Genomic DNA, 13,609 nt, shown 5'->3' with positions numbered 1-13,609 from the left:
GATCTTCCGGCAGCAGGAAGTGAATGCCACACTTCCTCCAAGGCCACACCTACTCCAACAAGGTCACACCTCCTAATAGCTCCCTAGGAGCCTATGGAGGCCATTTTCTTTCAAACCACTACACCATGCTTGCAACTTAGAAAAATAAATGAAACAATTGCAGAAGTGAGATATAGCCATAGAATAGTGGCTAAGACATTGCTCAGTCATCTTCTACTTTAAAATAGTTTTACTTGTATAGCCTATATAACTTACAATGTCCTCAGTAGAAGTCATTACAGCTTACCCCAACAATAAATTAAGTGCCTTTCAGCATATACTAAAAAACGTTTCAGGAAAAGCTTATAAAACTGTTTTTCCCTCTGCTATAGTACATGCATTGTCTACAAGAGCTTAAGGATCTCTTACAACAAGAAATCTACAAAAAGTTCAATAACTTTGGACAAGATATGGATTTAGAAGTAAACTGGAGTGATATTCCTTTGTCTGACATTGAAACCAGGTAACAAACTTCATTTTAAAAAAAAAAAAAGCTGAGATTGGTAATACATCCTTGATTCCAGTACTTGAGAAACAGAGGCCAGGGGCATTGGAGGTTTAAGGAAAGCCTAAGTTACATTTACACGATACCCTGCCCTCTTATTTATTTATGTATTTATGTATGTATGTATTTATTTATTTGCCTAACTGTGTATGTATCTATGTATCTACGTATCGTGTACCTATCTACCTGTCTGCTATTATCTATCTGTCTGTCTGTCTATCTATCTATCTATCTATCTATCTATCTATCTATCTATCTATCTATCTATCTGTTTTGAGACAGTCTTACTGTATCACCCTGGCTGGCCTGAATCTCATGGAGATCTGTCTACCCTTGTTGAATTAAAGGCATGCCCATTCAGATAAAAGCATGTCCATGTCTTGAGACCTGGGCCACGTATGGTAGCACATGCCTTTAATTCCAGTGCTCTGGAGGGAGATAGGCAGGTATCTGTTGGTACAAGGCCAGCCTGATCTACATGGTGAGTTCCAGGAAAGCCAGGGCTGCATAGGAAGACCTTAGGTCTAGTTACTTTTCTATCGCTGCAACAAAACACCATGACCAGGATAACTTAGAAGGTGTTTAATTGGATTTACGGTTTCAAAGAGTTAGAGTCTGTGAACGAAGAAATAGTGGCAGGAACAGCTGAGAGCTCACATCTCCTTTTTGGTTTTGCTTTATCTTGTTTTCTTTGAGGCACCACATAGTTCTGCCTGTCCTGGAACTCACTATGTAGACCAGGCTGGCCCCGAACTCATTGAGATCCACCTGACTATGCCTCTGAGTGCTAGAATTAAAGATGCATGCCACTGGAACTGACTTGGGAGCTCATATTTTGATATGCAAGTAGGAGGCAGAAGGAGACACTGAATGGCTCCAGTCTTTTGAAACCTCAACACCTCCCTCAGCGACACCCGTCCTCCAGCAAGCCCACACCTTCTAATCCTTTTCAAACAATTCTGCTAACTGGGCCCCCATATATGAACTTAGGAGGCCATTCTCATTCAAATCACCACATCCTGTCTCAAAAACAAAACAAAAAAATGGCTCTTGTAATAATTCAAATGAAAAGTGATAGTAATTTAGAACAAAATATCAGTGGTGATTGAAGGAGGTGTCAGTCTGATTGGATCTAGACTGATTTCAGTCTTACAGTCATAATTACATACTCTGAAAAGAGCCAGACCAGCAAACAGAAGTGAGGAAGGTGGGGCTTCCCAAGCCCAACTTAGCAACTGGTAAAGCCTTTCAAGACAGTTAGATCCTGTTATGTTCAAAGCAGTTGGATGTCTTGATGGTGAGGCCACTGGCCTCTCGGTGTTCCTCAGGCTTCTCAGATTCCAATTGGATCCACTCCTGCATCCTAAAATCAGACAGGAAATCTACAGAAGTACTATGAGGGACCAGAACAATGGAGAAGACAGGGAAGAAAGTCATCCTTATATCCCACAGCTGCGTTCTTTTACGTCTGAAATTCTGGGTCTCAGAGGTGACTGTCCAAGAGATCTATACTTACCTACAATTGGCAAGAATACAGTCAGCCTATCTACAGCTACAATTATGCCTGTATTTTTGTTGTTGTTGTTGTTTATTTGTTGGTTGGTTGGTTGGTTGGTTGGTTTTTCAAGATAGGGTTTCTTTGTGTAGCATTGGCTGTCCTGGAACTTACAATGTAGACCAGGGTGGCCTCGAACTCAGAGATCCATCTGTCTCTGCCTCCCAAGTTCTGGGATCAAAGGTGTGCGCCACTATCCCCAGCCTGCCTGAATGTATTTTTTATTATTAAGCCTTTACTATTTCATTTAATTTTTTAAAGATTTGTTTTTTTATTTTATACGTATGACTGTTTTGCCTGCATGTATGTATGTTTATCATATGTGTGCTTGGTGACCATCAAGGCTAGAAGAGGGCATTAGATCCCCAGAACTGGAGTTGCCCATGGTTGTAGGCCTCCATGTGGCACTGGGTAACCAAGAAAGGTTTTCCAGAGCAGCCAGTGCTCTTAATCTTTGTTCCCTCTTGCCTGTGCAGAGAACACAGTGTATTTTATTTGAATCCAACTACCATTTCTGTCCCTCAGGTTCCTTCCTTCTTCCCACTAGTATTTTTCCCTTCCAACTTTATGTTTGCTTTTTTCATGTGCAAGAATAACACCCTTACTCCAGCTTACTGGCCAAGTTGCCTCTGGCTGCCCTATAATTCTTCAAAGCCTGCAGGGCTAGGCTTGGAGTCGTCCATCTTTGCAAGACAGTTGGAAGGGTGTGGCTGTTCCATCCACGTTAGGTAGCACTTTGAGAACTGGCCCTAAGCAGTTCTTCTGGCCCAGGCTCACAAATGTTTCTGTCCAAAATGTAAACCAGACCATAAGACGAGGCAGGGTGCCCGATTAACTCATTACCCTTCCCATTCTCCTTCGGCCCACTGCACTAGCCTTTCTCTGCAGCCTGAAAAACAAAATGCCTTGTGTGTGTCAGCTCACATAGAGCCCAAGACAACCAATTGCAGAGATAGCCAGGCTCTACACTATAGCTGACTCAGCAGAAACACTGCCGTATTTAGCTAAGAAATGGAAGCAACACTTGGCTACCTTCTCTACCAGAAAGTCAGATGTCACAAGCCTCCCGGGGGCTTACCTGTCCGTTCTCACAAGCGCACATAAAATCAAGCTGGTAATGGTGAGTTTGCCCTGTGTGCACACACGGTTGACATTTTCTGGGGCATGCTACAACTAACGCCTTGATATACCATTTGCTGAAGTAGTCTGTTATCAAAGGGACTACGGAGCCTATCGTCTGGCAGCCTCGAAGGCTTCCTTTTGACTGGAGAAGCCTTTGAAAACAGCATATTGGAAATTAAATCACAGATGACAGGAATGTCTTTCTGCTGGGCTTTGCTGGGTCTGCTCATTGCACACTGAGGGGACAGAGCAAAATGGATTGAAGGGCTGGGCAGGTGGTTTGAAATGCTAGTTTTTTCCCCTGTGAAATCTGAGTTTTGTATCTGATATACATTATTATTATTATTATTATTATTATTACTACTACTATTATTAGGGGTCCAGGAGTGTGTATGTGTGTGTGTGTGTGTGTGTGTGTGTGTGTGTGTGTGTGTATGTAGATAAGAGGATCGCTCTCAGGAGCACGTTGTCTCTTTCCGCTGTTGTTTCTGGGAGCTGAACTCATGTCATCAAGCACTTTTACCTACTAAGCCATTCCATTGGCCCTGAAGGCACTTTTTGGAGCCTTTGTTATATAGTGTAATTCTCAGATCTACTCCACCACATATTTCAGGAAGAGATAAACCCATGTGATGCAATGAAAAGTTTAACTGAGTCCCCATTCTTTCTTTCTAGTCCTTGCAAGAAAGGGCAAAAGAGAGTTTGTGGAGGAAGATTTTAGATTAGTCTGTATTTATATCCAGAAGTTGTGAATGAAGAATTGAAATAATTAACAGTAGTAGTCCAGGGCCAGTGATGTAACTCGCTGGCAAAGAACTGCTCGGCATGTGTAAGCCTCTGGAATCAGTCTTTAGCCCCTTCCCCTTAAACAAACAAAACATTTTAAGACTTTTTTATTTTATTTTATGTGGATATGTACTTTGCCTTCATGTATGTATGTGCATCACATTCATGCAGTGACCATAGAGGTCAAAGGAGGGCATAGAACTCTCTGGACTGAATGATAGAAAGTCGTGAGCCATCATGTGGGCACTGGGAACGGAACTAGGGTCCACTGAAAGAGCAGACCGTGGTCTCGATACCTGAACCACCTCTCCAGACCCCTCAAATGTTTTTGTCTCTTCCTTCCTTCCTAACTTCCTTTCTTCTTTCTTTCCTTCCTTTTATGTGTGTTTGTTTATTGTTTGTTTGTTTTTAGACAGAGTCTCACAAAGTAGACCTGACTGGCCTGGAATTCACTATGTAAACAAGGCTGGCCTCAAATCCAGAGAAATCCCCTTGCCCCTGCCTCCAGAGTGTTTTTAGTTAGAGAGACACACCGCCACATCCAGCTTGTTTTCTTTATTGAGACAGGTGTAACAGTAGCCCAGGTTGGACCCAGCATTTCTCCTGCTTCAGTGTCCTGCATGCTGACTTACAGCTGTGCACCACTACACCTGCCTAAAAGTTCTTTTTGTTTATTTGTTTTTGTTTTGTTTTGTTTTGTTTTGTTTTTTTCCAATTGAGACAGGGTTTCTCTGTATAACCCTGACTGTCCTAGACTCACTTTGTAGACCAGGCTGGCCTCGAACTCACAAAGATCCATCTGTCTTTGCCTTTCAGAGTGCTGGGATTGCAGGCGCGTGCCAATGCGCCTGGCTTGCCTAGAAGTTCTCGCAGTCATTTTCATGGTGTTTAGCCTGCTGATTATTTGTCACGTTTATGTATTTATACATTCAGCACGTTTTCCCAGAGTAATTGGTAGAATGCTGGCTTTTGGAAGTTAGTGTCAGCTCAAAAGAAACAAAGAAGAGAAAGCCTCTGCTTTCAGGGAAATCACATTCTCTAGGGCTGCACACTGTGTGTCCCGTGGTCTCACTTGCCCTCCACCAGGGCACCTTTGCCCATCTGCCAGTCTTTGCTTCTGCTGATTGTAAACTCCTGAGTACAGAGCCACTGCCTCCTTAATAACAGCTGTTGTCGTCGTCTTCTTCTTTTCCCCTTTTGGAACTAGCACGAGTGGTTCCGACAGCTCCCTCTCGGATGGTCTTCCTGTTCATCTACTAGGCATAGCAGATGAGGTGAGAGTGCACTGATTCTTGTCCGCATCCAAAACATTCAAAAAAAGAAAAGAAAACAACCTTAAAACATCGTAACACTAGATAATAGGGGAACTGTTCCAACGGTCCTAGAATCTTCAGAAAATACAGCAGCACTGGTCCCGGGGATGCCGCAAGCACTTGCTAAGGACGAGTGAGTTCCTGGTTTCAGTTACCAGTGAGTCAAACAGAAAATTAGTGTTGTGCCCAAGCTGGTCACCCTGCCCTGGAGTGTTTTGCTGTGTCCTTTATGTGCTTCTTGCTTAACCTCTGGAGCTTCTTTAGAGTAACATCAGGCTGAATATTTTGGCCACGTGTCAGTGATCAGAGAGGTCTGGACCTGACCTTGTTACCATAGGCCACCTGGTCTTGTGTTGTAAATCACGGACTTTTGGGCATTGATCCAGGTGCCCTTTGGTAGCAATCTATATTGGTGGGAGTCAGGTGCGTTTAATAGGGAACAGCCCCTGGACAGAAGCTGGTTGAACTGTTGACTCGCTCTCCACACGTGGGCTACCACCTGCTCACTATTACATGAAAACTGCCATGTGAGTTATGATGAGCATAACTCAGCCACCCCCTCTGACCAGTTTCTCTGTCGTTTCTGGAACAGCTGAATCAGAAGATGGTGTTAAAGAAACCAAAAAAGAAGAGACTCCAGACTAGAAAACAGCGAAATGAGCAGTACCAGAAAAGTTATTTGATGCGGGAGTTAAAGTTAACAGAAGATGCCCCAGTAAGCCATCTCTGCTGCCCACTTCTGCCGTTTGTCAGCGGTGCTCCATGGCCGAGGCAGGAGACAGGGCTAGAGTTTATTCCCAACCAGAAGGGGTGGTGGGAAGGGGAGGTGCTTTCTGTTTGGAGGTCAGAGCCCTTCCTCAGGTCTTCTGATGTGTCTGAGCAGATTGCAGCCTTATCCCACAGGTCTTCTCCTATCCTTCACTCAGACACAGCAGGTCCAGGTTACGACTAAAACTGAGTTCGCACGAGAAAGAGGTGGGAGCTGGGGAGTGCTAGCTAGAGTTCAGCTAGCGTGGCCGGGTGGTTGAGATGAGGGTCAGGAGGGGACGCCTCTCCCCCCTTTTTTGGAGTCTGGGAATATGGTATGGTAGTATGGTAATAGTCACCAAAGCCACCCTGCCTGGACTCTGTGCTTTCTGTAGAGAGAAGTGCTTTCAAGAGCACTTCTTGAAAATTCACTGGTGGGTGAATTGGGTAGATGAGGATCAACTGAAAAACTTTTCACTCAATCTTTGCAGGGAAGGCCAAGATTTGCTTCTACTCTGCACAAGAAATCTACTTTTTTGAAAAGTCCACAGAATTCTAGTTCTTCAATAATGAGAAGTGAAAAGCCAAGGCTCAATGAGGTATTTTTGCTTGACTCTTTGTCACAGGTTCTCTGATTTCTCCAATTAGCATATCAGTCCTGCTAAGTGAAGGATGCAGTAGCCATTATGTTACCTGGGGATGAAGATGATGCTAACATTGTTTTGGATTAAAAACTGAAATCTTATATCAAATATTGATGATTTGTGATTTTATATGAAGAGCATGAGAGGAGGCTACTTTACTTATCCAGCCATGCATTCATACATATACCCACACATTAACAGACTGCCTATGGTATGATGGGTCCTTTACTGGACACTGACAGTGCAGCAGGAAACAAGACGCCATCTTTTCCTGAGATCTCAGGTGCTGCAGAGAAAGATACACGGAGAGGAGGCGCCCAGACAGCTTTCAGTGCTTTAGAATCTTACAGCTGAAATCCTGATTCTCATTGGATATGTTGGCACACACCTGTAATCTGAGCACTTAGGAAGTAGAAGCAAGGAGACCAAGGAGATCCACTTGAGATCTAGTACCAAGAGGGGAAAAAATGTAGATTTCAGAGAAAAAGTTTATGGCTCAGTGGTAGGAAACTTGCCTTGTGTGTGCAAGGCTCTGAGTTCAGTTCTCAGCAGTGCTTTAAAAAATGTTTCTTGAACCAGGCATAGTGACATAGGCCTGTAATAACAGCTCATGGAGAGACTTAAGAAAGAAGGACCACAAGTTTAAGGCAAGTCTGGGTGCCTTAGAAAGACGCTTCTCAAAATATGGAAGAAAAGATCCTGGAAAGATGGCTCAGCAGTTAAGGGTGCTTGTGTTCTTGCAGAGGATCTGATTTCAGTTCCTAGCACCCACATCAGGTGGCTCCCAACTGTCTGTAACTCCATCTCCAAAGGATCTGTTGCCTCTTCTGCCCTCCACAGGCACCTGTATATACACTTATACATACACGTATACATACATATTGCCTTTTCTGGCCTTCACAGGCACATGGCATACACTAACACATACATACATACATACATACACACTTATACAGATAGATACATATGCAAACATATACACAGTCACTCACATACACACACACACACACACACATACACTCACATACACATACCTCACAGGTTTTGATACAATAGTGGCTGGTTCTGAGTCGACTGGATAGAAAGAAAATGAGCCTTCCTCATATAGAACGCTTCTCTGTGGTTAACAAGAATACAGCAAGTCCAGTGAGTCCAACTGCACCACCCTGGGGAAACCCCACAGAGTGCAACCACCTCGGACCAACACTAAGGACTACTGAATGTCTAATACATGTGCCAAGACCACAAGCTTTCAAGTCTGTTCAAATTCCAGCCCCACTCCAGCCCCTAAATCTGAAACAGTTTGAGAGACGTGACTCTGAAATTGGAAAATTCCGTACCATGAAACCGGTTTCATTAAAAAAAAAACAAAAAACGTACTAACAAGCGTCATATAAAAGTCAGTGAGTTGACTCAGTGAATAAAGACATTTGCTGCTCAAACTTGCAACCTAAATTTGATTTCCAGAGTTCACAGTAGAAGGAAAGAAACAACTCCCACGGGTTGTTTCTGACCTCCACACATGTGCCGTGCAGACAGTTGCCCACTTACACACACACACACACACACACACACACACACACACACACCAACACAGTAATAACAATACGTTTTTATTATGTAAAATTATCTTTAGACAAGGTTTGGCTCAATGGGTGGGAGCTTGCTGAGGAGACGTGAGGACCTGAGCATGAGCCCTTACTACCAACGTAAAGTCAGGTGTGGCAGTTTACGATGTAATCTCAGCAGAGGAGGCAGAGACAGGAAGGTGCCGGGGCCTGGCTGGCCAGTCTAGTAAGTTGATGAACTCCAGGTTTAGAACGAAACTCTACACCTGATGTCACCCTGGCCGACACACACTAACATGCACTACACTTACACACACAACACGTCCATACATTAGCAGGCCCTGTATGTAAGTGCACATCTGAAACTCAGTAAATTTTACGTTTACACCAGGCTCCCATCTATAAGATATCTTGTTATGTATATGCACATGTTTCAGGAAAAACAAACAAACAAACAAACAAACCTGAAATCCACAACACTTGTGTTCCTAAGCATTTCTGAGAATCCTCTATTGCATGAGCTGCTCAGCCGGGAGCACAGCGTCTGCGATGCTAATGCCTGCGTCATTAGCACCAGATGGGACACTGGGCAGCCCCAGGCCCGTAGGGGTACTGAATAAACATCCGTCCTGCCCTTCCGAGCTGCTGCTCCTGTGTGTTTTGCCTTCCCCTTTGGGTTATCCTCCTCAACCAGTATGCATGAGTGAAAACTGTGTAGTCGATATACCCGAAATGCTCACAAGGAGAACTTATCGAGGATGTATTCATTTATTTTAGACACAGTTAAGTGGAAGAAACAAAGACACCTCCGTGGATCCAACAATGAGCAGCCTGGTTCTACCTAAGAGTAAAGAAAAAATTCAGGTACTCGCCTCGTTTGTACATACACATGCCAGCAGTTAATCTTAGTCAACGTTCTTGTTTTGTTTTGTCTGTGTGTTGTTTTGTTTGTGACAGGTTCTTGCTATATAGCCTCTGCTAGCCTGAAACTCACTATATAGACCTGGCTGGCTTCATGGAGACTTCCAACCATCTTCCTGCCTCTGCGTCCCAAGTGCCAAAATTATAAATGTGCACCGCCACGCCCAGCTTAATTAATCTTCACACATATTGTGTGATTTGGATGAGCGGTGCTGTTGTCCACACTGTCACCTCCTCAGATTTGTTCTGCTCTGGTGAGCATCCAGGGTAGTTTGTACCCTCAGGCTCAAACCACCTTGGCACAGCCCTCAAGATAGGACAGGATTAGAGCCGGCTCACACAGAGCCAAAATCTGGATATCAAGAGTTTAATCTCGGGTTGGGGATTTAGCTCAGTGGTAGAGCACTTGCCTAGCAAGCACAAGGCCCTGGGTTAAGTCCTCAGCTCTGGAAAAAAAAAAAAAAAAAAAAGGAAAAGACAAAATAAAAAATGATCTATTTGTTAAAAAAAAAAAGTTATTAAAAAAAAAAGAGTTTAATCTCAACTAGTATCTATTAGGCTGCCATCATTTTGAAGATCCATGGAAGTATGTCAGTTGAAGTTGATGGTAGGTATGGAATGTTAATGTCTTGTGATGTCATCATGTCATGTCACGGTTGGCATGTATGGCCAGCATTAACAATGATCACTCAAAACTGAAGTATATAAATATAAATGACTTGTCCATTTTATGTTGCTGTAACAGAATGCCTGAGGCTAGGTAATTTATAAAGGAAAGGAATTTGTTTTCTGTTTTGTTTTGTTTTTTATTTTTGTTTTTTTGAGACAGAGTTTCTCTGTGTAGATTTGCCTGTCCTGGACTTTCTTTGTAGACCAGGTTGACCTGGAACTCACAGAATCTGCCTGCCTCTGCTCCCCAAGAGCTGGGATTACAGGTATGTACCACCATGCCTGGCTGGAAGGGTATTTACTTAGCTCATGTTTCTGGAGATTAGAGTCCAAGAATCCTTTTGATGCCTTGTGCTGCTTCAGAACATACTACAAGAATAAGAGGCCGTATGCAGAAGGATCAGACTACAAGGAACAGCCTCAGTTTTGTTTTGTTTTGTTTTGTTTTGTTTTGTTTTGTTTTGTTTTTTTGACACAAGGTCTTTCTACATATCCCTGGCTGTCCTAGAACTCACTACGTAGACCAGGCTGGATTAGAAATCTGCCTGCCTTTGCCTCCCAAGTACTGGGATTAAAGGTGTGTGCCACCATGCCTTGGCAGAGTGGCCTTACTATATAACATTTTTTTCTAGTAATTAATACAGCCCCTCAAAATAGCCCAGCTCTGTAAGAATTAAAATTTCTGAATGAGCTCTTCAGGCCCTACCTCCCATACCACCACGTGAGATTCAGAGCAGATGGACCATGTTCAAACCATAGTGGTAGGGTGTTTTTAAGATGTATTTATTTATTTAATGTAATAGAATGCTCTGTCTGCATATACACCTGCATGCCAACAGAGAGCATCAGATCCCAGTGTAGATGGTTGTGAGCCACATGTGGTTACTGGGAATTGAACTCAGGACCTCTGGAGGAGCAGCCACTGCTCTTAACCACTGAGCCATCTCTCCAGCTCTCCAAGTTTTTACCTTTGTAAAGCAAGAGAATTAATTATAACATGTCCTTCTAATAACACATCTCACACCCATTTGCACTTAGTGACCGCAACAACTAATGAGGCTCCTTCCGAATAACCCTGGGTTAGCTGTATGTGGTGGGGCCCACCTGGAATTCTAGCCACTTTGGAGGCTAAGGCAGCTGTACTAGTGAGACCCTGTCTCAGAAAAGGAGAAAAATGGCTTAGGCTTTGGGCCCTGGGTGTGCCAGTAGGATATCCCTCACATGTGTCTGGGTAGAACAAAGTTGAAAACCTCTACATTAGCTGAGGTAAGTTGCCTATACAGTGAACCATGTGAAGTCTTCCCACCATGAAGTCTCTGATGTTTTATATAGGTCTTGCATAGGTTAATTCTTGTGTAGATGTTCTCATTTACCTATCAGAGTCTTCTGGAGGACCTGTCATTGTGAGACTCCTAAAGATAAAATCCTCGAGGACGAGTGACACATGATTACCATGGAGTAGTACCAACTGAAGAGCACGGCTAAGGGACATTTAAATGAAACTGAAGGTTGAGGCAGAAGGATCATAAGCTTGGGGCCAGGCAATGATTTTGAGGCCAGCCATGACAACATCCAAGACCTTGTTTCAAAAATAATAATTATGGAACCTGGGCAGAGTGGCACATGCCTTTAGTCTCAGCACCTAGGAGGTAGACATAGGCAGATCTCTGTGAGTTTGAGGTGACCCTGGTCTACAGAGTAAGTTCCAGAACAGAGAAGGAAGCAGAAGGGAGACTTGATGGAGTTGGAAAGCCAGCAGTGAGAACCATGTAGAGATGCAAGGGCAGAGGAGTCAGATTAAGTTGGAAGCTAGCTGAGAGACTGCCCCAGCAAAAGGCCAGCAGCCTTAAGCTTTTATATATACATATATATATATAGAGAGAGAGAGAGAGAGACAGAGAGAGAGAGACAGACAGACAGACAGAGACAGAGAGTAAAGAGATGGCTCAGCAGTTAAGAGCATTTACAGCTCTTCCAGAGGACCTGAGTTCTGTTCCCAGTACCCACACGGAGGCTCACAGCCATCCATTCTATGCCAGGAGATCTGACACCTTCTGGTGCACATAAAAACACACAGTAAAAGCACTTGTTTTATTTTTGTTTTATTATGGATAAAATAGCTTTTACAGAAAAGACTTCAAAAATCGTACTTTTTAGTGGGTAATAAAGTAAGAGTTGTAGCAGGCTAGCAAGTAAGGAGCTTGTCCTCCTCCCTCATTCAGCATCCATCACTTCAAGCCTATACATTACAAAACCATATGTACAACTAAAACATGCTGATTAGCCTGTAGCAAAGCATGTCAGATGTCAGAGCTGGAAAGGTGGGCAGCCCTTTTGACACACTAAGTTTCTCTTTCTTTGTGTAATGTTGGTGGGCAGCTCATAAAAAGCACTCCTTCTACTTCCCAGATCAATGGCAGTGTTGCCCATTGTCCTCTGCTTGGCTAAGAAACTTGATCAAATATTTGACTCACCTCTGCCCTGCAACACTGTCAGCCATTTTGGTGTTTGGGGAGAAAATGCAAATATTTCTAGTTCCTATCTGGTGAGGCCAACCTCAAGCCTAAGGATAACTTAGACATTGCAGCAGAAAGTGAATTCAACTCTTTTGTCTTGTTCGTGCAGAGCAAGAAGCCAGGCTTCCCAGCATCATGCTCTCCAAAGAGAAGCACAAACTCCAGCCTAGGGCCAGCTCCAGATGTGAAACCAAACTGGTCTAGGACTAGATGCCCTGCCGCAAGGAAGGACCATGCCACTATGGTGGTACACCCATCCTTGCACGTATACTCATTCCCATAGGTGTGCTTTTGCCATGACACACAGGTGTTTCCTCCAGAGGTTCTGGGGAAGCTTATTGGTTTGGTTTGGTTTTGTATGCAATGCTGGGGACCAAATCTGTGGCACTGAGCACACTGCGCAAGCGCTTTACCTTGAGCTCTGTCTCAAGCTCTCTTGAAAAGGTTGTGGATTGTACTTTCTAAGGTGGAAATCTGTGACTGGAATGGAAATGTTTATGATGTAGCGTGTCGTACGCGCCCCACACACTGACTTGGACTCTACTTCCTTCCACTCTGCACATATTCTCAGATGCATACCTCATGAATTCAGTAATTTTTCCCTAAAATGACATTATATTTTGATGTATCGAAAAGCCTTCATTGAAAGCTGAAGCATGTATTTCAGCACAGTATACCTCATTTTAACCAATCTCTAAAGTTAGATACAAATCAGTTTTTAAAAGATCAAACCATTTTAAACATGTCTTGGGAATGTGCCATGTGAAAAGTCCTGTGCCAAAGTTTCCAAATGGTGAATTACCAGTCAGATTGTGGTGTGACAAGTTTGCCCAAAGGGAGATATTCTTACATAGAAAAAAAAGTTACATGTGAATTTCATGTTCCATATATTATGTTCAACAAGGTTATGTAAATTTTTAATTCAATAATTAAAAATTGTTCTCTTGAGTTAGTTTTCCTTGACTGTTTTACTACATGATCCAATGTGAAAAGATCAGCCCTTTATTTTCTGTGATCCCTCATGAGCACCAAGCACAGTCTTCCAGCTATTCATGTCAGAATTCAGAGTCACATTAAAGAAGAGTCACTCAAGTGGGCATGGAGGCTCCTGCCTATAATCCTAGCACTTGGGAGTTCAAGGCCGGGCTGTTCTACATCCCAAATTCTAGGCCAGCCAGGGTTACAAAGTAAGACCTTGTACATAAAAGTTAATCCAAGGTGGGT

The 13,609-nt window shown here is 43.3% G+C and overlaps 1 protein-coding gene across 8 annotated transcripts in view; it reads left to right on the top strand.

Moving 5' to 3' along the window:
- Window positions 1–13,333, top strand: part of Agbl2 (AGBL carboxypeptidase 2) — a 43,801-nt gene extending 30,468 nt beyond the window's left edge. For 4 of the 8 annotated variants that reach the window (XM_060371421.1, XM_060371418.1, XM_060371416.1 and 1 more), the window contains 7 exons: window positions 372–502; window positions 5,215–5,281; window positions 5,913–6,035; window positions 6,559–6,666; window positions 9,057–9,143; window positions 10,073–10,135; window positions 12,495–13,333. In XM_060371421.1, the coding sequence (XP_060227404.1) occupies window positions 372–502; window positions 5,215–5,281; window positions 5,913–6,035; window positions 6,559–6,666; window positions 9,057–9,143; window positions 10,073–10,135; window positions 12,495–12,668 (753 nt within the window). In that variant the 3' untranslated portion in view covers window positions 12,669–13,333. Of the gene's footprint in view, window positions 1–371; window positions 503–5,214; window positions 5,282–5,912; window positions 6,041–6,558; window positions 6,667–9,056; window positions 9,144–10,044; window positions 10,136–12,494 lie in introns of those variants that run through there. The other 4 variants (XM_060371422.1, XM_021640808.2, XM_060371420.1 and 1 more) reach the window with 3 other exon arrangements.
- The last annotated feature ends 276 nt before the right edge of the window (window positions 13,334–13,609 follow it).

Source organism: Meriones unguiculatus, chromosome 18, assembly GCF_030254825.1.
Source record: "Meriones unguiculatus strain TT.TT164.6M chromosome 18, Bangor_MerUng_6.1, whole genome shotgun sequence".
NCBI classification, from domain to species: domain Eukaryota; kingdom Metazoa; phylum Chordata; class Mammalia; order Rodentia; family Muridae; genus Meriones; species Meriones unguiculatus.
Note: the sequence above shows the minus strand (reverse complement) of the source record. Positions and strands in the feature narration are given on the sequence as shown.